General features: G+C 45.9%; 1 protein-coding gene across 1 annotated transcript in view; it reads left to right on the top strand.

Annotated features, from left to right (window-relative positions):
* nat10 (N-acetyltransferase 10) overlaps positions 1-25,328 on the top strand; it is a 209,339-nt gene that overhangs the window by 66,040 nt on the left and 117,971 nt on the right. The window contains exon 6 of the mRNA XM_078221061.1: positions 12,851-12,912. Within this exon, the coding sequence (XP_078077187.1) occupies positions 12,851-12,912 (62 nt within the window). The remainder of the gene's footprint in view (positions 1-12,850; positions 12,913-25,328) is intronic.

The raw sequence follows: 25,328 nt of genomic DNA, 5'->3' as shown, positions 1-25,328 counted from the left end.
CATCCCATTTGCCTTCTTGATCACCTGTTGCACCTGCAGACTGGGTTTTTGCGTCTCATGCACAAGGATCCCCAGGTCCCTTTGCTCAGTAGCATGTTGTAATTTTTTTCCATTTAGATAATCCAATTTGCTATTATTTCCTCCAAAGTGAATAACCTCGCATTTGTCAACGTTATACTCCATCTGCCAGATCCTCACCCACTCACTCAACCCGTCCAAATCTCTCTGCAGACCTACGCCCTCCACACGATTCACTTTTCCACTTATCTTTGTGTCATCTCCAAACTTTGTTACCCTACACTCAGCAAGCTTTGAAAACCTTCCTCACTGTCCACTACACCTCCAATCTTTGTATCATCAGCAAACTTGCTGATCCAATTTACCACATTATCATCCAGATCATTGATATAGATGACAAACAACAAAGGACCCAACACCGATCCCTGCGGCACACCACTAGTCACAGGCCTCCACTCAGAGAAGCAATCCTCCACAACCACTCTCTGGCTTCTTCCATTGAACCTGTGTCTAATCCAATTTACTACCTCCCCATGTATACCCAGCAACTGAACCTTCCTAACTAACCTCACATGAGGGATCTTGTCAAAGGCCTTGCTGAAATCCAGGTAGACAACATCCACTGCCTTCCCTTCATCCACGTTCCTGGTAACCTCCTTGAAAAACTCTAATAGATTGGTCAAACATGACCTACCACGCACAAAGCCATGTTGACTCTCCCTAATAAGTCCCTGTCTATCCAAATATTTGTAGATCCTATCCCTTATCACACCTTCCAATAACTTGCCCACCACCGACGTCAAACTTACTGGCCTATAATTTCCCGGATTTCTTTTGGAACCTTTTTTAAACAACGGAACAACATGAGCCACCCTCCAATCATCCGGCACCTCCCCCGTGAATACTGACATTTTAAATATGTCTGTCAGGGCCCCTGCAAGTTCAACACTAGCTTCCCTCAAGGTCCGTGGGAATACCCTGTCCGGTCCTGGGGATTTATCCACTCTGATTTGCCTCAAGACAGCAAGCACCTCCTCCCCTTTAATCTGTAACGGTTCCATGACCTCCCTACCTGTTTGCCCTATTTCCGTAGACTCCATGCCCGTTTCCTCAGTAAATACGGATGCAAAAAAACCATTTAGTATCTCCCCCATCTCTTTTGGTTCCATACACAGTCTACCACTCTGGTCTTCAAGAGGACCAATTTTATCCCTCACTATCCTTTTGCTCCTAACATACCTATAGAAGCTCTTTGGATTTTCCTTCACTCTGTCTGCCAAAGCAACCTCATGTCTTCTTTTAGCCCTCCTGATTTCCCTCTTAAGTAGTTTCTTGCACTTTTTATACTCCTCGAGCATCTGATCTGTTCCTTGCTGCCTGTACATTTCATACAACTCTCTCTTCCTCTTAATCAGTGTTACAATCTCCCTCGAGAACCAAGGTTCCTTATTCCTAGTTACTTTGCCTTTAATCCTGACAGGAACATACAAACTCTACACTCTCAAAATTTCTCCTTTGAAGGTCTCCCACTTTCCATTTACATCCTTACCGGAGAACGTTTACAAGTTTCATTTCCTCAGCATGCTTGATTTGATGAGCTATCATATAGAAAATTCATCATCATTTGTTTAGCTGTTTGTACTACAGTACTAAATTGTACAGGTTAGATAGTTACAAGGTTGAGTTCTAGATTATTCCGAGAGAGGATATATTGATATTGGAATTGGTGCAGATTTAGCAGAATTATACAGGAGCTAAAAGGGTTAAATTCTGGAGACAGGCCACGTGAACTCAGCTTGTATTCGACTATAGAAGATTTAGAGGTAGTCAAATTGAAGTGTTTAAGATAATTAAGGGTTTTGATAGACTGGATAGGAACTATTTCCTCTGGTAGGAGTCCAAAATAAAGGAGCATAGCTTTCAGATTAAATTGGGATGATGTCAGGAAGCATCTCTTCACACTAAAGGTATGAAACTCTGGAACTCTTTCCCTCATTATTGCAATGGAGAGAGATAGGGCCATACGGCAGGGCAAGGTTTATAATTGGGGGAGGGGTAATTATGATGCGATTAGGCAAGAATTAGGGAGCGTAAGCTGGGAACAGAAACTGTCAGGGAAAGGCACAAATGAAAAGTGAAGCTTGTTCAAGGAATAAATACTGCGTGTCCTTGATAGGTATGTCCCTGTCAGGCAGGGAGGAAATGGCCGAGTGAGGGAACCATGGTTCACAAAAGAGGTTGAATGTCTTGTCAAGAGGAAAAAGGAAGCGTATGTAAGGATGAGAAAACAAGGTTCAGTTGGGTTGATTGAGGGTTACAAGTTAGCAAGGAATGAGCTAAAAGAAGGGCTTAGGAGAGCTAGGAGGAGGCGGGTCAGATCAAGGAAAACTCCAAGGCTTTTTACTCTTATGTGAGAAGTAAAAGAATGACCAGGGTGAGGTTAGGGCCGGTCAAGGACAGTAGTGGGAACTTGTGTATGGAGTCAGAAGAGATTGGAGAGGCGATGAATGAATGCTTTTCTTCAGTGTTCACCAAGGAGAGGGGCCATGTTTTTGAGGATGAGAGTATGATACAGGCTGATAGGCTGGAGGAGGTAGATGTTCTGAGATTGCAGAGCCTTTGGCTTTGATCTTTGGGTCCTCACTGTCCATGGGGATAGTGCCAGAGGACTGGAGAGTGGCGAATGTTGTTCCTCTGTTCAAGAAAGGAAGTAGGAATGACCCTGGTAATTATAGGCTGGTTAGTCTTACTTCGGTGGTCGGTAAGTTAATGGAAAAGGTCCTGAGGGATAGGATTTATGACCATTTAGAAAGATGCAGCTTAATCCGGGATAGTCAACATGGATTCGTGAAGGGTATGTCTTGCCTCACAAATTTCATTGAATTTTTTGAGGAGGTAACTAAGTGTGTAGATGAAGGTAGAGCAGTTGATGTCATATACATGGATTTTAGTAAGGCGTTTGGTAAGGTCCCCCATGGTCGGCTCATGAAGAAAGTAAGGAGGCGTGGGATAGAGAGAAATTTGGCCGATTGGATAAGTAACTGGCTATCTCATAGAAGGCAGAAGGTGGTGGTGGATGGAAAATTTTTCAGACTGGAGACCAGTTACCAGCGGTGTACCACAGGGATCAGTGTTGGGTCCTCTGCTATTTGTGATTTTTATAATGACTTGGAGGAGGGGGCTGCAGGGTGGATCAGTAAATTTGCTGATGACACCAAGATTGGTGGAGTAGTGGATGAGGTGGAAGGCTGTTGTAGGCTGCAAAGAGACATTGATAGGATGCAGAGCTGGGCCGAAAAATGGCAGATGGAGTTTAACCCTGATAAGTGCAAGGTGATTCATTTTGGTAGGACAAATTTGAATGCGGATTACAGGGTCAACGGTAGGGTTCTGAGGAATGTGGAGGAACAGAGAGATCTTGGGGTTCATATCCACAGATCTCTGAAGGTTGCCACTCCAGTGGATAGAGCCGTGAAGAAGGCCTACAGTGTGTTAGCATTTATTAACAGGGGGTTTGAGTTTAAGAGCCGTGGGGTTATGCTGCAACTGTACGGGACCTTGGTGAGACCACATTTGGAATATTGTGTGCAGTTCTTGTCACCTCGCTATAAGAAGGATGTGGAAGCGCTGGAAAGAGTGCAGAGGAGATTTACCAGGATGCTTCCTGGTTTGGAGGTTAGGTCTCATGTCAGCTTAACGTCTGTAGTAGGGAAAATGCTGGAATCCATTATTAAAGAGGAGATAGCAGGGCATCTGGATAGAAATGGTTCGATCAATCAGACGCAGCATGGATTCATGAGGGGAAAGTCGTGCTTGACGAACATGTTGGATTTTTATGAAGATGTGACTAGAACATAGAACATAGAACATAGAACATAGAACATTACAGCGCAGAACAGGCCCTTCGGCCCACGATGTTGCACCGACCAGTTAAAAAAAAAAAAAAAAAATAGGGCGGTTGATGGAGGAGAACCGGTGGATGCGGTGTTTTTGGATTTCCAAAAGGCGTTTGATAAGGTGCCCCATAAAAGGCTGCTGAAGAAGATTAGGGCACACGGAGTTGGGGGTAGTGTGTTAAAGTGGATTGGGGACTGGCTATCCGACAGGAAGCAAAGAGTCGGAATAAATGGGTGTTTTTCCGGTTGGAGGAAGGTAACTAGTGGCGTGCCGCAGGGATCGGTACTCGGGCCGCAACTGTTTACCATTTATATAGATGATCTGGAGGAGGGGACGGAGTGTAGGATAACGAAGTTTGCAGACGACACAAAGATAAGTGGAAAAGTGAATCGTGTGGAGGACGGAGAAGATCTGCAGAGAGATTTGGACAGGCTGAGTGAGTGGACGAGGATATGGCAAATGGAGTATAACGTTGAGAAATGCGAGGTTATACACTTTGGAGGAAACAATAACAAATGGGATTACTATCTCAATGGAAACAAATTAAAACATGCTACCGTGCAAAGGGACCTGGGGGTCCTTGTGCATGAGACGCAAAAGCCCAGTCTGCAGGTACAACAGGTGATCAAGAAGGCAAATGGGATGTTGGCCTATATTGTGAGAGGGATAGAATATAAAAGCAGGGATGTCTTGATGCACCTGTACAGGGCATTGGTGAGGCCGCAGCTGGAATACTGTGTGCAGTATTGGTCCCCTTATATGAGGAAGGATATATTGGCATTGGAGGGAGTGCAGAGAAGGTTCACCAGGTTGATACCGGAGATGAGGGGTTTGGATTATGAGGAGAGGCTGAGGAGATTGGGTTTGTACTCGTTGGAGTTTAGAAGGATGAGGGGGGATCTTATGGAGACTTATAAGATAATGCGGGGGCTGGATAGGGTGGAGGCGGAGAGATTCTTTCCACTTAGTAAGGAAGTTAAAACTAGAGGACACAGCCTCAAAATAAAGGGGGGTCGGTTTAAGACAGAGTTGAGGAGGAACTTCTTCTCCCAGAGGGTGGTGAATCTCTGGAATTCTCTGCCCACTGAGGTGGTGGAGGCTACCTCGCTGAATATGTTTAAAGCGCGGATGGATGGATTCCTGATCGGTAAGGGAATTAAGGGTTATGGGGATCAGGCGGGTAAGTGGTACTGATCCACGTCAGATCAGCCATGATCTTATTGAATGGCGGGGCAGGCTCGAGGGGCTAGATGGCCTACTCCTGCTCCTAGTTCTTATGTTCTTATGAAAGGTTGAGGGAGCTAGGGCTTTTCTCTTTAGAGCGGAGGAGGGTGAGAGGCGACTTAATAGAGGTTTATAAGATGATGAGGGGGCTAGATAGAGTAGATGTTCAGAGACTATTTCCTCGGGTGGATGTAGCTGTTACTAGGGAGCATAACTATAAGGTTCATGGTGGGAGATATAGGAGGGATGTCCGAGGTAGGTTCTTTATTGAAGAGAGTGGTTGGGGTGTGGAATGGACTGCCTGTTGCGATAGTGGAGTCAGACACTTTAGGAACTTTCAAGCGGTTATTGGATAGGCACATGGAGCACACCAGGATGATAGGGAGTGGGAGAGCTTAATTTTGGTTTTGGTCAAAGCTCGGCACAACATCGAGGGCCGAAGGGCCTGTTCTGTGCTGTACTGTTCTATGTAAGTGTATGTATTTTTGGTGGACAAGATCATTAGAACTTATAAAGCCATGGTGGACAGATGAAATTTAGATCAGCGATGACATAATCGAATGGTGGGATTGACTTCAGAGGGGGGATGCCCTACTCCTTTTGTATAAATTAGTTGAGATCAGCTGAGTAGCTTCCAGTGAAGTGTGGAGACCAAGAATTGCAGATCTCCACAAAGAAAGGGAAATTCTCTTACAGTAAATGAAAAATGCATCCTACGCAATTTATGCGCCTGGTGTATGTACATTACATGAGAAATCCTAAGGTAATTAAGAATATTATTGAAATAACATGGTATTTTATAATGATAGAAAATAGGAGCAGAAGGAGGTCATTCGGCCCTTCGAGCCTGCTGCACCATTCACTATGATTGTGGCTGGTCATCAAACTCAATAGCCTGATATCTCCACACACCCCCCCCCCCCCCCCCCCCCCCACCCCTACTTCTCCCCTCCCCTTCGCCCAAAGAGTTATATCTAACTCCTCCTTGAAAATATGCACTACATTTACAGCAAACCTATCTATTGGGTACATTAATATAAATCTTTAGAAAAATCCAAGTTGTTGAATGACCACAAAAACAGAAAATGCTGGAAAATCTCAGGTCTGACAGCATTTGTGGACAGAGAACAGCATTCTCTCTTTTTGTTTCAGATTTCAGCATCTGCAATAACTTGCTTTTATAGAATTTTACTCTGCAGAAGGAGGCCATCGAGTCTGCACTGACCACAATCTCACCCAGGCCCTATCCCCATAACCCATACATTTATCCTAGCTAGTTCCCCTGACACTGTGGCTAGTGGTGTTCTGCAGGGCTCTGTACCGGGACCTCTGCTGTTTGTGATATATATAAATGATTTGGAAGAAGATGTAGCTGGTCTGATTAGTAAGTTTGCGGACGACACAAAGATTGCTGGAGTTGCGGATAGTGATGAACATTGTCAGAGAATGCAGCAGGATATAGATAGGCTGGAACATTGGGCGGAGAAATGGCAGATGGAATTTAATCCAGATAAATGCGAAGTGATGCATTTTGGTAGATCTAATGCTATACAATAAATGGCAGAACCATCAGGAGTATAGACACACAGAGGGACCTGGGTGTACAAGTCCACAGATCCTTAAAGGTGGCAGCACAGGTGGAGAGGGTGGTCAAGAAGGCATATGGCATGCTTGCCTTTATTGGACAGGGCATAGAGTATAAAAGTTGGCATACAATGTTGCAGTTATATAGAACGTTGGTTAGGCCACATTTGGAATACGTGGAGGCTTTGGAGAGAGTGCAGAAAAGGTTAACCAGGATGTTGCCTGGTATGGAGGGTATTAGCTATGAGGAGAGATTGAGTAAACTAGGGTTGTTCTCCCTGGAAAGACGGAGGTTGAGGGGCGACCTAATAGAAGTTTATAAAATTTTGAAGGGCATAGATAGGGTGAACAGTTGGAAGCTTTTTCCCAGGTCAGAAATGACAAACACAAGGGGTCACAAGTTCAAGGTAAGGGGAGCAAGGTTCAATACAGATATGCGGGGGACATATTTTACACAGAGGGTGGTGGGGGCCTGGAATGCACTACCAAGCAAGGTGGTTGAGGCGGACAGGCTAGGATCATTTAAGACTTATCTGGATAGCCACATGATCTTATTGAATGGCGGGGCAGGCTCGAGGGGCTAGATGGCCTACTCCTATTTCTTATGTTCTTATGAACTCACTGGGAATAGAGGGATACAAACGGATGGTCTAGTTAGGAACACATGATCGGTGCAGGCTTGGAGGGCCGAAGGGCCTGTTCCTGTGCTGTAAGGTTCTTTGTTCATTGTTCACGAAGGGGCAATTTAGCATGGCCAATCCACCTAACCCGCACATCTTTGGACTGTGGGAGGAAACCGGAGCACCCGGAGGAAATCCACGCAGACACAGGGAGAATGTGCAGACTCTGCACAGACAGTGACCCAAGCCAGGAATCGAACCAGGTCCCTGCTGCTGTGATGCAGCAGTACTAACCACTGCGCCACCGTGACACCCTAATCTTGTTGAATGACCAGTTGAGAAAGAATAGAGAAAGACAAAGTTCACAGCTAATGCAATAGCTTTGAAGAGTGATATGGGGATGCAAGAGCATTGGGTCAAATGGAGAAATCTAGAACGTGTAGGAATTGTGCTTCAAAAAATACAACTGTCATTTGCTAATAAATGTGGGAGCACTCTCATTGTTTGACAGAAGCCAAGTATTTCAATGTCCCTGTGTGCTTTAGAACATGGAGGTAAAGTTTGTTGAAATAAGTAATTACAGGCCGGTGAGCCTTACATCAGTGGTAGGGAAATTATTGGAGAGGATTCTTCGAGACAGGATTTATTCCCACTTGGAAATAAGTGGATGTATTAGTGAGAAGCAACATGGTTTTGTGAAGGGGAGGTCGTGTCTCACGAACTTGATCGAGTTTTTCGAGGAAGTGACGAAGGTGATTGATGAGGGTAAGGCAGTGGATGTTGTCTATATGGATTTCAGTAAGGCCTTTGACAAGGTCCCTCATGGCAGACTGGTGCAGAAGGTGAAGTCGCATGGGATCAGAGGTGAGCTAGCAAGGTGGATACAAAATTGGCTCGGTCAAAGACTCCTGGTGAACAATCACTGAAACAACTATATGATGACATCAACAAGTTCCATCCACCATCAAACTTACCATGGACTACTCTCCGGAATCGGTTGCATTCTTGGACACATGCATCTCCATTAAGGACGGTCACCTCAGCACTTCACTGTACCGCAAGCCCACGGATAACCTCACGATGCTCCACTTCTCCAGCTTCCACCCTAAACACGTTAAAGAAGCCATCCCCTACGGACAAGCCCTCCGTATACACAGGATCTGCTCAGATGAGGAGGATCGCAACAGACACCTCCAGACACTGAAAGATGCCCTCATAAGAACAGGATATGGCGCTCGACTCATCGACTGACAGTTCCGACCCGCCACAACAAAAAGCCGCACCGACCTCCTCAGAAGACAAACACGGGACACGGAAGACAGCATACCCTTCATCGCCCTGTACTTCCCCGGAGCGGAGAAGCTACGACATCTTCTCCTGAGCCTTCGACATGTCATCGGTGAAGACGAACATCTCGCCAAAGCCATCCCCACACCCCCACTTCTTGCCTTCAAACAACCGCAAACAGACCATTGTCCGCAGCAAACTACCCAGCCTTCAGGAGAACAGTGACCATGACACCACACAACCCTGCCACAGCAACCTCTGCAAGATGTGCCAGATCATCGACACGGATGCCATCATCTCACGTGAGAACACCATACACCAGGTACACGGTACATACTCTTGCAACTCGACCAACATTGTCTACCTGATGCGCTGCAGGAAAGGATGTCCCGAGGCATGGTACATTGGGGAGACCATGCAGACGCTACAACAACTGATGAATGAACACCGCTCGACAATCACCAGGCAAGACTGTTCTCTTCCTGTTGGGGAACACTTCAGCGGTCACGGGCATTCGGCCTCTCATCTTCGGGTAAGCGTTCTCCAAGGCGACCTTCACGACACATGACAACGCAGAGTCGCTGAGCAGAGACTGATAGCCAAGTTCCGCAAAGATGAGTACGGCCTCAACCGGGATCTTGGGTTCATGTCACACTATCTGTAACCCCCACGACTTGCCTGGGCTTGCAAAATCTCATTAACTGTCCTGTCTGGAGACAATACACATCTTTTTCACCTGTGCTTAATGGTCTCTCCACTCACATTGTCTGTACCTTCAAGACTTGATTACCTGTAAAGACTCGCATTCCAACCATTATTTTGTAAATTGAGTTTGTGTCTTTATATGCCCTGTTTGTGAACAGAACTCCCACTTACCTGACGAAGGGGCAGCGCTCCAAAAGCTCGTGGCTTTTGCTACCAAATAAACCTGTTGGACTTTAACCTGGTGTTGTGAGACTCCTTACTCGGTCAAAGAAGACAGAGGGTAGCAGTGGAAGGGTGCGTTTCTGAATGGAGGGCTGTGACAAGTGGTGTTCCTCAGGGATCAGTGCTGGGACCTTTGCTGATTGTAATATATATAAGTGATTTGGAGGAAAATGTAACTGGATTGATTAGTAAGTTTGCGGATGACACAAAGGTTGGTGGATTTGCGGATAGTGATGAGGACCATCAGAGGATACAGCAGGATCTAGAACAAAGAACAATACAGCACAGGAACAGACCCTTCGGCCCTCCAAGCCTGCGCTGCTCATGTGCCCAACTAGACCATTCTTTTGTATCCCTCTATTCCCAGTCTGTTCATGTGGCCATCTAGATAAGTCTTAAACGATCCCAGCATGTCCGCCTCAATCACCTTGCTTGGCAGTGCATTCCAGGCCTCCACCACCCTCTGTGTAAAATACGTCCCCCTGACATCTGTGTTGAACCTTGCCCCCCTCACCTTGAACCCGTGACCCCTTGTGTTCGTCACCTCCGACCTGGGAAAAAGCTTCCCACTGTTCACCCTATCTATGCCCTTCATAATTTTATACACCTCTATTAGCTCGCCCCTCATTCTCCGTCTTTCCAGGGAGAACAACCCCAGTTTACCCAATCTCTCCTCATAGCTAAGACCCTCCATACCAGGCAACATCCTGGTAAACCTTCTCTGCACTCTCTCCAAAGCCTCCACGTCCTTCAGGTAGTGTGGCGACCAGAACTGGACGCAGTATTCCAAGTGTGGCCTAACCAACGTTCTATACAGCTGCAACATCATATGCCAACTTTTATATTCCATGCCCCGTCCAATAAAGGCAAGCATGCCATATGCCTCCATGACCACTCTCTCCATCTGTGCTGCCACCTTTAAGGATCTGTGGACTTGTACACCCAGGTCCCTCTGTGTGTCTATACTCCTGATGGTTCTGTCATTTATTGTATAGCTCCCCCTTACATTAGATCTACCGAAATGCATCACTTCGCATTTATCTGGATTAAATTCCATCTGCCATTTCTCCGCCCAATGTTGCAGCCTATCTATATCCTGCTGTATTCTCTGACAATGTTCATCACTATCCGCAACTCCAGCAATCGTTGTGTCGTCTGCAAACTTACTGATCACACCAGCAACATCTTCCTCCAAATCATTTATATATATCACAAACAACAGAAGTCCCTGTACAGAACCCTGCGGAACACCACTAGTAAGGAGTCTAACAACACCAGGTTAAAGTCCAACAGGTTTATTTGGTAGCAAATACCATAAGCTTTCGGAGCACTGCTCCTTCGTCAGATGGAGTGGATATCTGCTCTCAAACAGTGCAAACAGACAGAATCAAGTTGCAGAATACTGATTAGAATGCGAATCCTACAGCCAGCCAGGTCTTAAAGGTACAGACAATGTGGGTGGAGGGAACATTAAACACAGGTTAAAGAGATGTGTATTGTCTCCAGACAGAACAGCTAGTGAGATTCTACAAGCCCAGGAGGCAAGCTGTGGGGGTTACTGATAATGTGACATAAATCCAACATCCCGGTTTAGGCCATCCTCGTGTGTGCGGAACTTGTCTATCAGTTTCTGCTCAGCGACTCTGCGCTGTCGTGTGTTGCGAAGGCCGCCTTGGAGAACGCTTACCTGAAGATCCAAGGCTAAATGCCCGTGACTGCTGAAGTGCTCCCCCACAGGAAGAGAACAGTCTTGCCTGGTGATTGTCGAGCGGTGTTCTTTCATCCGTTGTCATAGCGTCTGCATGGTTTCCCCAATGTACCATGCCTCGGGACATCCTTTCCTGCAGCGTATCAGGTAGACAGCATTGGCCGAGTTGCAAGAGTAGGTATCGTGTACCTGGTAGATGGCGTTCTCACGTGAGATGATGCCATCCGTGTCGATGATCCGGCACGTCTTGCAGAGGTTGCTGTGGCAGGGTTGTGTGGTGTCGTGGTCACTGTTCTCTTGAAGGCTGGGTAGTTTGCTGCGGACAATGGTCTGTTTGAGGTTGCGTGGTTGTTTGAAGGCAAGAAGTGGGGGTGTGGGGATGGCCTTGGCGAGATGTTCGTCTTCATCAATGACATGTTGAAGGCTCCGGAGTTTCCACTCCATCTGACGAAGGAGCAGTGCTCCGAAAGCTTATGGTATTTGCTACCAAATAAACCTGTTGGACTTTAACCTGGTGTTGTGAGACTTCTTTCTATGGCTAAACCAGTTCTCCACCCATCTAGCTAGCTCACCTTTTATCCCGTGAAATTTAACCTTTTGCACCAGCCTGCCACGAGGAGCCATCAGTTGGAGACTTGGGCGGAAAGATGGCAGATGGAGTTTAATCCGGACAAATGTGAGGTAATGCATTTTGGAAGGTCTAATACAGATAGGAAATATACAGTAAATGGCAGAACCCTTAAGAGTATTGATAGGCAAAGGGATCTGGGTGTACAGGTACACAGGTCACTGAAAGTGGCAATGCAGGTGGAGAAGGTAGTCAAGAAGGCATATGGCATGCTTGCCTTCATCAGCCGGGGCATTGAGTTTAAAAATTGGCAAGTCATGTTGCAGCTTTATAGAACCTTAGTTAGGCTGCACTTGGAATATAGTGTTCAATTCTGGTCGCCACACTACCAGAAGGATGTGGAGGCTTTGGAGAGGGTACGGAAAAGATTTACCAGGATGTTGCCTGGTATGGAGGGCATTAGCTATGAGGAGAGATTGGAGAAACTTGGTTTGTTCTCACTGGAGCGATGGAGGTTGAGGGGAGACCTGATAGAAGTCTACAAGATTATGAGAGGCATGGACAGAGTGGATAGTCAGAAGTTTTTTCCCACGGTGGAAGAATCAATTACTAGGGGGCACATGTTTAAGGTGCAAGGGGCAAGGTTTAAAGGAGATGTACGAGGCAGTTTTTTTAGACAGAGAGTAATGGGTACCTGGGACCCGTTACCGGGGGAGGTAGTGGAAGTGGATATGGGAGTGACTTTTAAGAGGCGTCTTGACAAGTACATGAATAGGATGGGAATAGAGGGATATGGTCCCCAGAAGGGTAGGGGGTTTTAGTTCAGTCGGGCAGCATGGTCGGTGCAGGCTTGGAGGGCCGAAGGGCCTGTTCCTGTGCTGTAATTTTCTTTGTTCTAAGTAGATTAGACTAAATTCAGTTGCTGCAATTAAAGTGTAACAGTCCAGATTTTAACTGATTTTCTTTGCCTTGTATTTTGATTTCTGTTTTCTTTCTTTCTCCAACCCCCTACCCAAGGATGTCCACACACGCTTCAGAACAGAATCACATCAGGATGTGGTTGGCAGATTCAATGAAAGGTAGACATTTTTGAAAAGATCCAATGAACCAATATACTTCTACTGAAATGAGCTGTACGCCAGGTATATGTAATTCTGCAAGGGGAGATGTGGACTTTATTAAAAAATAGGGGAAAGTTACAGGGAAAGGTAGAAAGAGGACATATCACCATTTGAAGAGGGATATTAATGGAAATATTTAAAGACAGAGGAGGGGTAGCAAGGAAAATTTAATTGGAAGTAAATTCTAAAGAGTGAGATCACAGTAACTAAATAAGCACGTCCGTCCAGAATGTTGTGCTAACTTGATGATGTTACAATTATGGAGCTCTTTCTTGAGGATTTTACCTGTCTGTTTAATGCTCTATGATTACAAAGCCGAAAAGGGAAATCTTTTTATTGGGAGCTTTCATTTCACTCAGAGACCTGAGGCCACTCCACATCCAACAACCTGCTCTGAAAATTCTGCTCACATTATGACAGCGGTGATAAATTCCACTATAGCAGCCGAAGCAATTCACAACATTCTGTGAAAAAACAACCTGCAATATTCTCAAAGAGAAAGGCAAGTTGTCCTATCTCCCAATGTCACAGATAATTCCTTAAAAAAAAAATCAGGATTCAGGTCCTCATCTTCGTCAAAAGTGAATCAGTTCTTCCTTGGACCGCATCCTATCTGTATCGAGTTTTATTGAAATCCATCTACTAATTTTAGAGAGATATTGTTTACTGGTTAACAGACTAACCAACAAGGAAGAAAACATGACCATGCCAATAAAACTCAGCCTTTTGCATTTAGAGGAATGTTAGGAATTTGAAATTAGATCAATGGGGGATGTCAGGTGGAATATATGATGGGAGATTACTTTGCTTAGACAGAAGACTGCGGAGATTTTTGAAAATGCAAACAAGTATCTTGTTTTTTTTTGCTGATGCAAAAGAAACCATTGGAGTTTGACAGGAACAACATGTGTTGAACTCAGTGCAGGTAAGGACTTGAGTTGCATAGTTTTGAATTCGTTGGAAGTTGAAAGAAGATGAGGGCTGTTTGAAAAATAAATCTTTTTGAGAATGGTGATAAAACAGGGATGTAAATACAACGCTCCACCCATGCCCGTCCTTCCTGGTTATTATGCAGTACCAGCCGCAAGCATCAATTTCCAAGTCTCTCCATGACTCCATGAATCGCCCTTGCACACCCATATTATATGTTATCAGAAAGGCTTTCTGCTGTGAAATAGATCATTTTAATATTTTCTGAAGGATAGAAAGTTCTCAATGATCAGATTGTGGGGAAGGGAGAAAGAACTTTGACCAGAACTCTCCTGCCACAAGAATCGGAGCGGGCAAGGCGTGGATCATGGAAAGGTCCATTGACCGTGGGCAGATTTTCTGGCAAGGCTATAAAATCCCGCCCTTTATCTGTACCGCCTTTCATGCTAACTTTCCTTAGCAAGAGCAACTGGATAAAATCAGTTGCAGTACCAATGATAACAAATAGGTAAATTTTTCGGTTTTTGTTTTAAATTGTGTGCTTATCATAGAAACCAGAAGCAGGAATAGGCCATTCGGCCCTTCGCCATTCATCATGATTAAGGCTGATCATCAGGTTCAATATCCTGATCCTCCTTTCCCCCATATCCCTTGATCCCTTTAGCTCCAACAGCTTTATCTAATTTCTTCTTGGAATCAGACAATGTTTTGGCCTCAACTATATTCTGTGATAGTGAATTCCACACATTCACCACTCTCTGGGTGAAGAAATTTCTCCTCGCCTCAGTTCTAAAAGATTTACCCCTTATCCTCAAACTATGACCCTGAGTTCTGGACTTTCCCATCATCGGTCCGGACTCTCCCACCATTGGGAACATTCTTTCTGAATCTACCCTGTCTAACCCTGTTCGAATTTTATAAATTTCTATAAGATTCCCTCTCACTCTTCTAAACTCCAATGAACGTAATCTCCTCATATGACAGACCTGCCATCCCAGAAATCAGCCTGGTAAACCTTCGCTGTACTCCCTCTATACAAGGACATCCTTCCTCAGATAAGGACACCAAAACTGCACACACTACTCCAGGTGTGGCCTCACCAACGCCCTATACAATTGCAGCAAAACATCCCTATCCCTGTACTCAAATCCTCTCGCTATGAAGGCCAACATACCATTTGCCTTCTTCACTGCCTGCTGTACCTGCACCTACTTTCAGCGACAGATGTGTGAGGACTCCAAAGGGTCCAAAGATGTGCGAGTTAGGTTAATTGGCCAAGCTAAATTGCCTCTTAGTGTCCCGGGATGTGTAGCTTAGAGGGATTAGCGGGTAAATATGTAGGGATATGGGGAAAGGGCCTGGGTGGGGTTGTTGGCGGTGCAGGCTCGATGGGCCGAATAGCCTCTGCACTATAGGGTTTCTATGAGTCCAAGGTCTCGTTGAGTATCCACCTCGCTCCATTTACATCCATTCAAGTAATAATCTGACTTCGTATTCTTGCTACCAAAATGGAGAACCTCACACTTATCCATATTATACCCACACACACAGCCTGTCCAAATCACGCTGAAGCATCTCTGTGTCCTCCTCACAGCTCACCCTCCCACCCAACTTTGTATCTTCTGCAAATTTGGAGATAATACATTCAGTTCCTTCTTCCAAATCATTAATATATAATGTGAACAGTTTGGGTCCGAGCACAGATCCCTGCGGAACTCCGCGACTGCCAATCGGAAAAAGATCCATTTAGGCCAACTGTTTACTTCCTACCTGCTAACCAGCTTTCTATCCATCTCAAGATGTTACCTGCAATCCCATGTGCTTTAACTTTACATAGTAGTCTATTATGTGAGACCTTGTTGAAAGCTTTCCAAAAGTCTAAATGAACCACATCCACTGGTTCTCCTCGGTCAACTCTACTCGTTACATCCTCAAAAAATTCTAATAGATTCGTCAAGCATGATTTCTCTTTTGTAAATCCATGCTGACTTTGTCTGATTATACCACTGCCTTCCAAATTTTGAGTTATGAAATCCTTGATAATGGACTGTAGCAACTTCCCCGCTGTTGGGCTCACTGGTCGATAGTTTCCTATTATCTCTCGACCTCCCTTTCTGAATGGTGAGTTTACATTAACTACCCTCCAATCTGTAGGAACTATTCCAGAGTCCAAAGAATTTTGGAAAATAACCACCAATGATTCTACTATTTCCAGGGCCACTTCCTTAAGTACTCTGCGATGAAGATTATCAGGACATAGAAACATAGAAAAACTACAGCACAGACAGGCCCTTCGGCCCACAAGTTGTGCCGAACACATCCCTACCTTCTAGACCTACCTATAACCCTCCATCCTATTAAGCTCCATGTACTCATCCAGGAGTCTCTTAAAAGACCCCATTGAGTTCGCCTCCACCACCACTGACGGCAGCCGATTCCACTCGCCCACCACCCTCTGGGAAAAACTTATCCCTTACATCTCCCCTCTACCTACCCCCCAGCACCCTAAACCTGTGTCCTCTCGCAGCAGACATTTCCACCCTGGGAAAAAGCCCCTGAGAGTCCACCCGATCTATGCCTCTCAACATCTTAGACACCTCTATTAGGTCTCCTCTCATCCTTCGTCTCTCCAAGGAGAAAAGACCGAGCTCCCTCAACCTATCCTCATAAGGCATGCCACTCAATCCAGGCAACATCCTTGTAAATCTCCTCTGCACCCTTTCAATCTTTTCCACATCCTTCCTATAGTGAGGCGACCAGAACTGAGCACAGTACTCCAAGTGGGGTCTGACGAGGGTCTTATATAGCTGCATCATTATCCCCGGACTCCTAAACTCAATCCCTCGATTGATAAAGGCCAGCACACCATACGCCTTCTTAACCACCTCCTCCACCTGTGGGGCCGATTTTAGAGTCCTATGGACCCGGACCCCAAGGTCCTTCTGATCCTCTACACTGCTAAGAGTCTTTCCCTTTATATTAGAACCATAGAACCATAGAAAATTACAGCTCAGAAACAGGCCTTTTGGCCCTTCTTGTCTGTGCCGAACCATTTTATGCCTAGTCCCACTGACCTGCACTTGGACCATATCCCTCCACACCCCTCTCATCCATGAACCCGTCCAAGTTTTTCTTAAATGTTAAAAGTGACCCCGCATTTACCACTTTATCCGGCAGCTCATTCCACACTCCCACCACTCTCTGCGTGAAGAAGCCCCCCCTAATATTCCCTTTAAACTTTTCTCCTTTCACCCTTAACCCATGCCCTCTGGTTTTTTCTCCCCTAGCCTCAGCGGAAAAAGCCTGCTTGCATTCACTCTATCTATACCCATCAAAATCTTATACACCTCTATCAAATCTCCCCTCATTCTTCTACGCTCCAGGGAATAAAGTCCCAACCTATTCAATCTCTCTCTGTAACTCAGCTTCTCAAGTCCCGGCAACATCCTTGTGAACCTTCTCTGCACTCTTTCAACCTTATTTACATCCTTCCTGTAACTAGGTGACCAAAACTGTACACAATACTCCAAATTCGGCCTCACCAATGCCTTATATAACCTTACCATAACACTCCAACTTTTATACTCGATACTCCGATTTATAAAGGCCAATGTACCAAAGGCACTCTTTACGACCCTATCCACCTGTGACGTCACTTTTAGGGAATTCTGTACCTGTATTCCCAGATCCCTCTGTTCAACTGCACTCTTCAGAGTCCTACCATTTACCCTGTACGTTCTTCTTTGGTTTGTCCTTCCAAAGTGCAATATCTCACACTTGTCTGCGTTAAATTCCATTTGCCATTTTTCAGCCCATTTTTTGAGTTGGTCCAAATCCCTCTGCAAGCTTTGAAAACCTTCCTCACTGTCCACTACACCTCCAATCTTTGTATCATCAGCAAACTTGCTGATCCAATTGACCACATTATCATCCAGATCATTGATATAGATGACAAACAACAATGGCCCCAACACCGATCCCTGCGGCACACCACTAGTCACAGGCCTCCACTCAGAGAAGCAATCCTCCACAACCACTCTCTGGCTTCTTCCATTGAGCCAGTGTCTTATCCAATTTACTACCTCCCCATGTATACCTAGCGACTGAACCTTCCTAACTAACCTCCCATGAGGGACCTTGTCAAAGGCCTTGCTGAAATCCAGGTAGACAACATCCACCGCCTTCCCTTCATCCACTTTCCTGGTAACCTCCTCGAAAAACTCTAATAGATTGGTCAAACATGATCTACCACGCACAAAGCCATGTTGACTCTCCCTAATAAGTCCCTGTCTGTCCAAATATTTGTAGATCCTATCCCTCCAAAATAGGTATATTGTTTTGGATTCTGTGGAGGGGGATGACCCTCCAGAGGTAAGCCACGAGGACCAGATCGCCTCCACGGAGACAGGCTCAGGGGTCCGGAAGGGAAAGAAGGGGTTTAGGAGAGCGATGGTTGTGGGGGACGCAATGGTTAGAGGCACGGACAGACGGTTCTGTGGGAGTGAACGAGAATCCAGGATGGTAGTCTGCCTCCCTGGTGCCGGGGTACTGGATGTCTCCGAGAGGGTAGGAAGCATATTTAAAAAGGAAGGTAGTCAAACGGATGTGATTGTACACATTGGTGAAAATGATGTAGGTAGGAAGAGCAGGGGGGTCATACGAGAGAAATTCAGGGAGTTGGGTGCTAGGCTAAAAAGTAAGGCCTCCAGGGTAGCAATCTCTGGACTGCTCCCGGTGTCTAGTGCAAGTGAGGCTCGGAACAGGGAGATTCTACAGTTCAACGCGTGGCTAAAGGACTGGTGTAAGAGGGAGGGTTTTAAATTCATAGATAACTGGGAAATCTTCAAGTCAGGATGGCAACTGTACAGAAAGGATGGGTTACACCTCAACTGGAAGGGAGCAAATATCCTGGCTGGGAGTTTTGCTAGAGTGTTTCGGCAGGATTTAAACTAGTGTGGCAGGGGGGTGGGGAACAAAACAGTAGGTCAGTAAATACAGAGGCTGGGGTCGAGCTGGGGGCCAGGGCAAGGCTAGCTAAGAAGAGGAGAACTCTGGAGGAGGATGACCTGAGTGGGCCTGGAGGTCTGGAGTGCATCTGCTTCAATGCGAGGAGCGTAACGGGTAAAACAGACGAACTTAGGGCCTTAATGCTTATGCGGAATTTGGATGTGGTTGCGGTGACGGAAACTTGGTTAAAAGAAGGACAGGACTGGCAGCTGAATATTCCGGGGTATAAGTGTTTTAGGCGAGACAGAGGAGGGGCTAAAAAAGGTGGGGGAGTAGCGATATTAGTTAAGGAGCATATTACCGCGGTGCAGAGGGTAGACAACTTAGAGGGGTCATGTACTGAGTCACTGTGGGTGGAACTCAGAAACAGGAAGGGTGCAGTCACTATGCTGGGGGTGTACTACAGACCACCCAACAGCCCACGGGAAGTGGAGGAAAGGATATGTCAGGAGATTCTGGATAGGTGCAGAAAAAATAGGGTTGTTGTAGTGGGGGACTTTAATTTCCCTGGCACAGACTGGAAAATGCTGAGAGCTGGGGGTCCGGACGGGGAGGAATTTGTAAAATGCGTACTGGAAGGTTCTTTGGAACAGTATGTAGATAGCCCGACTAGAGAGGGGGCTATACTGGACCTAGTTCTGGGAAATGAGCCCGGTCAGGTCGTCAAAGTTTCGGTAGGGGAACATGTGGCAAATAGTGACCACAACTCTGTTAACTTTAGGATAGTAATGGACAAGGATGAGTGCTGTCCTACGGGCAGGGTGCTAAATTGGGGGAAGGCTGACTATAGCTGGATTAGGCAGGGATTGGTGGATGTTGATTGGGAGAGGATGTTCGAGGGTAAGTCCGCGTCTGGCATGTGGGAGTCTTTTAAGGAACTATTGATAAGGCTGCAGGATAGGCATGTGCCTGTAAAAAGGAAAGATAGGAAAGGTAGGATTCGAGAGCCGTGGATAACCAGGGAAATTGAGGATCTGATTAAAATGAAAAGGGAGGCATACGTTAAGTCCAGGCAACTGAAAACAGATGGAGCTCTGGAGGAATACAGAGAGACTAGGAAAGAACTCAAACGGGGAGTTAGAAGGGCAAAAAGAGGTCACGAGATGTTCTTGGCAGGCAGGATTAAGGAGAATCCTGAGGCATTCTATTCATACGTTAGGAACAAAAGAGTTGTCAGGGAGAAAATCGGACCTCTCGGGGACAAAGGAGGGGAATTATGCTTAGAATCCAAGGGAATAGGGGAGATCCTAAATGAATACTTTGCATCGGTATTCACGAAGGAGAGGGGCGTGTTAACCGGGAGTGTCTCGGAGGGAGGTGTTGACCCGTTAGAGAAAATCTCCATTACAAGAGAGGAAGTGTTAGGTTTTTTAGGGAACATTAAAACTGACAAAGCCCCAGGGCCTGATGGCATCTATCCTCGACTGCTCAGGGAGACGAGAGATGAAATTGCTGGGCCTCTGACGGAAATCTTTGTCGCTTCTTTGGACACGGGTGAGGTCCCTGAGGATTGGAGGATAGCGAATGTGGTCCCGTTGTTTAAGAAGGGTAGCAGGGATAACACAGGAAATTATAGGCCGGTGAGCTTGACGTCCGTGGTAGGGAAGTTGTTGGAGAGGATTCTTAGAGACAGGATGTATGTGCATTTAGAACGGAACAATCTCATTAGTGACAGACAGCATGGTTTTGTAAGAGGGAGGTCGTGCCTTAGAAATTTGGTGGAGTTTTTTGAGGAAGTGACAAAAACGGTTGATGAAGGAAGGGCCGTGGATGTTGTCTATATGGATTTCAGTAAGGCGTTTGACAAAGTCCCACATGGCAGGTTGGTTAAGAAGGTTAAGGCTCATGGGATACAAGGAGAAGTGGCTAGATGGGTGGAGAACTGGCTTGGCCATAGGAGTCATGATGTGGAGATGCCGGCGTTGGACTGGGGTAAGCACAGTAAGAAGTCTCACAACACCAGGTTAAAGTCCAACAGGTTTATTTGGTAGCAAATACCATAAGCTTTCGGAGCAGAGGTCTGCTCCGAAAGCTTATGGTATTTGCTACCAAATAAACCTGTTGGACTTTAACCTGGTGTTGTGAGACTTCTTACTTGGCCATAGGAGACAGAGGGTAGTGGTCGAAGGGTCTTTTTCCGGCTGGAGGTCTGTGACCAGTGGTGTTCCGCAGGGCTCTGTACTGGGGTCTCTGCTATTTGTGATATATATAAATGATTTGGAAGAAGGTGTAACTGGTGTAATCAGCAAGTTTGCGGATGACACGAAGATGGCTGGACTTGCGGATAGCGAAGAGAGTTGTCGGGCAATACAGCAGGATATAGATAGGCTGGAAAATTGGTCGGAGAGGTGGCAGATGGAGTTTAATCCGGATAAATGCGAAGTGATGCATTTTGGAAGAAATAATGTAGGGAGGAGTTATACAATAAATGGCAGAGTCATCAGGAGTATAGAAACACAGAGGGACCTAGGTGTGCAAGTCCACAAATCCTTGAAGGTGGCAACACAGGTGGAGAAGGTGGTGAAGAAGGCATATGGTATGCTTGCCTTTATAGGACGGGGTATAGAGTATAAAAGCTGGAGTCTGATGATGCAGCTGTATAGAACGCTGGTTAGGCCACATTTGGAGTACTGCGTCGAGTTCTGGTCGCCGCACTACCAGAAGGACGTGGAGGCGTTAGAGAGAGTGCAGAGAAGGTTTACCAGGATGTTGCCTGGTATGGAGGGTCTTGGCTATGAGGAGAGATTGGGTAAACTGGGCTTGTTCTCCCTGGAAAGACGGAGAATGAGGGGAGATCTAATAGAGGTGTACAAGATTATGAAGGGTATAGATAGGGTGAACAGTGGGAAGCTTTTCCCAGGTCGGAGGTGACGATCACGAGGGGTCACGGGCTGAAGGTGAGAGGGGCGAAGTATAACTCAGATATCAAAAGGACGTTTTTTACACAGAGGGTGGTGGGGGCCTGGAATGCGCTGCCAAGTAGGGTGGTGGAGGCAGGCACGCTGACATCGTTTAAGACTTACCTGGATAGTCACATGGGAATGGAGGGATACAAACGATTGGTCCAGTTGGACCAAGGAGCGGCACAGACTTGGAGGGCCAAAGGGCCTGTTTCCTGTGCTGTACTGTTCTTTGTTCTTGTTCTATTTATGAAAATGACAAACAGCAAGGGTCCCAGAACAGATCCCTGGGGCACACCACTGGTGACCGACCTCCATTTCGAAAAAGACCCATCTATACCCACTCTCTGCCTCCTTTGGGCAATGATGATGTGGAGATGCCGGCGTTGGACTGGGGTGAACACAGTAAGGCGTTTAACAACACCAGGTTAAAGTCCAACAGGTTTATTTGGTAGCAAATACCATAAGCTTTCGGAGCGCAAACTGCCGGCTCCAAGTGGAGAGGATCTCCAAGAAGATCGCGCATATCGACACAGACATCAAGTTTCTACAAACATGCAAGAAAGCAGACCAGTATTCTGTAACTTGATGTTGTGTCTCTGTGCACTGTTTGAGAGCACATTTCCACTCCATCTGACGAAGGAGCAGCGCTCCGAAAGCTTATGGTATTTGCTACCAAATAAACCTGTTGGACTTTAACCTGGTGTTATTAAACGTCCTTTGGGCAAGCCAGTTCTGGATCCACTGGGCAGCAGCCCCTTGAATCCCATGCCCTCTCACTTTTTCCAGAAGCCTTGCATGGGGGACCTTATCGAATGCCTTGCTAAAATCCATATAAACCACATCTACCGCCTTCCCTTCGTCAATGTGTTTAGTCACATTTTCGAAGAACTCCACCAGGCCCGTAAGGCACGATCTGCCTTTGACAAAGTCATGCTGCGTATTCTTGAGCATCCGAAACCTCTCTAAATGCTCATAAATCTTGTCCCTCAGGATCTTCTCCATCAGCTTACCAACCACTGAGGTTAGACTCACCAGTCGGTAATTACCTGGGCTATCCCTATTCCCCTTCTTGAAAATAGGGACCACATCCGCAATCCTCCGGCATCTTTCCCGTCTCGATCGATGACGCAAAGATCATCGCCAGAGGCTCTGCAATCTCTTCCCTCGTCTCCCACAGTAACCTGGGGTACATCCCATCCGGACCCGGCGACTTATCTATCTTGATGCCATTCAAAGATTCCAGCACAACCTCTTTGTTAAAATCCACATTGTCAATCCTTTCAGTCCACCGCACGCCCGCAGTACATCCACCCAGGTCCTTCTCCTCTGTGAAAACCGAGGCAAAATACTCATTACGCATCTCTGCCATTTCTACTGGTTCCGTAGACTTTCCCGCCTTCACCTTTTATAGGCCCTATTCCTTCACGTCTCATCCTTTTACTCTTCTCATATTTATAGAACGCCTTAGGGTTTTCCTTCATCCTACCTGCCAGGGCCTTCTCGTGACCCCTTCTGGCTCTCCTAATTTCCTTCTTTAGTCCCTTCCTACAAGCCGTATACTCTTGTAAATCCCTATCTTCGCCAAGCTCTCTGAGCCTTTTGTACGCTTTCCTTTTCTTCTCGACTAGGTCCCGCACAGCTTTCGTGCACCACGGTTCCTTTAACCTACCAACTCCTCCCTGTCTGCTCGGAACGTTGTCCTGTAGAACTCTCGACAGACATTCCTTGAAAAACTGCCACCTCTTTTCAGTACATTTCCCCGAGAATACCTCCTTCCAATTTATCCACCTTCAATCCCATCAATTTCCCCAAAACCTTTTCTCTACCAATGCTGATATCCTTCAGCTTCTCACTCAAACATGTTTCTCTCAGCACCTTCTGATACATTATTCATGTCTTCCTTTGTGAAGACTGAAGCAAAGTACAAATTTAATTCATCAGCCATTTCTTTATTCCCCGTTACGAATTCTCCCCTTTCTGACTGTAAGAGGCCGACATTCATTTTTGTTAATCTTTTTCTCTTTACATATTTATAGAAACTTTTACAGTCAGTTTTTATGTTCCCCGCTCGCTCACTTTCATACTCTTTGATCAATCCTTGGTCCCCCTTTGCTGAATTTTAAACTGCTCCCATTCCTCAGGGCTATTGCTGTTTCTTGCCAATTTATATGCTTCTTCCTTGAATCTGATACTGTCACTAATTTCCCTTGTAAGCCACAATTCCCTTACCACTCTTGCGCAAAACTGGAATAAACAACTTCTGGAGTTACCTATTTGTTCTTTAAATGCCTGCCATTGCCTGAATAGCCCTCAATGTTTAGTTACCATCCTTGCTCACCTTGGAGCCACTTCCCCGTAATGCCAACTATATCACATGCATTTACATCTAATTCATCCATTTTGTTTTGAATGCTCCGAGCATTCAGGGACAAAACCTTAAGGTGGGCACTTTTAAGGTTTCTTTCCCTTTCCTACTATTTTTTACAAGGTTCTTATCTGACTCTGGCCCTTAATTTCTCTGCCTATCACTTTCCTTATTCTCGTTACTATCTTCTCCTCTTGTTCTTAATTCTCCCTGCTCTGAATCCTTGCAAAGGTTCTCATCCCCTTGCCACATCCGTTTAATATCAGGTGATGAGATGTGCCGGTAAATGGAATATTATCCTATTTTGTGTTCACAATATCAACAAGCACTATCATGTCAGATCGATGGAGTTCAGTGCGACATAAAATTCTCTCCATTGAACCATTGATGCAACAATGTAGTCAATAGCGAATAGCAACCCCAATAGTTAACAATATTAACCCGTTGTTCCATTTCCCTCGCCCACTGTATATATCTGAATGCAGTAAGAGTTTTAACAACACCAGGTTAAAGTCCAACAGGTTTATTTGGTAGCAAATGCCATTAGCTTTTCGAGCACTGCTCCTTCGTCAGATGGAGTGGATATCTGTTCTCAAACAGGGCACAGAGACACAAAATCAAGTTACAGAATACTGGTTAGAATGCGAATCGTTACAGCTAATCAGGTCTTAAAGATACAGACAATGTGAGTGGAGGGAGCATTAGGCACAGGTTAAAGAAATGTGTATTGTCTCCAGACAGGACAGCCAGTGAGATTCTGCAAGTCCAGACAGGACAGTTAGTGGGATTTTGCAAGCCCAGGCAAATCGTGAGGGTTACAGATAGTGTGACATGAACCCAGGATCCCGGTTTAGGCCGCCCTCATGTGTGCGGAACTTGGCTATCAGTTTCTGCTCAGCGACTCTGCGCTGTCGTGTGTCGTGAAGGCCGACTTGGAGAACGTTTACCCGAAGATTAGAGGCTGACTGCCCGTGACCGCTGAAGTGTTCCCCAACAGAAAGAGAACAGTCTTGCCTGGTGATTGTCGAGCGGTGTTCATTCATCCGTTGTCATAGCGTATAGTTGTTTCAGTGATTGTTCATCATGAGTCCAAAGGAAGAAAATGTCTACTGCCTCCCGATGATACACAAGGCAAACACACCCGGCCGTCCCATCGTATCGGGCAATGG

This window comes from Mustelus asterias, chromosome 9 (genome assembly GCF_964213995.1).
Source record: "Mustelus asterias chromosome 9, sMusAst1.hap1.1, whole genome shotgun sequence".
Taxonomy (NCBI): Eukaryota; Metazoa; Chordata; class Chondrichthyes; order Carcharhiniformes; family Triakidae; genus Mustelus; species Mustelus asterias.
This window is presented reverse-complemented; position numbering and strand designations above follow the sequence as displayed.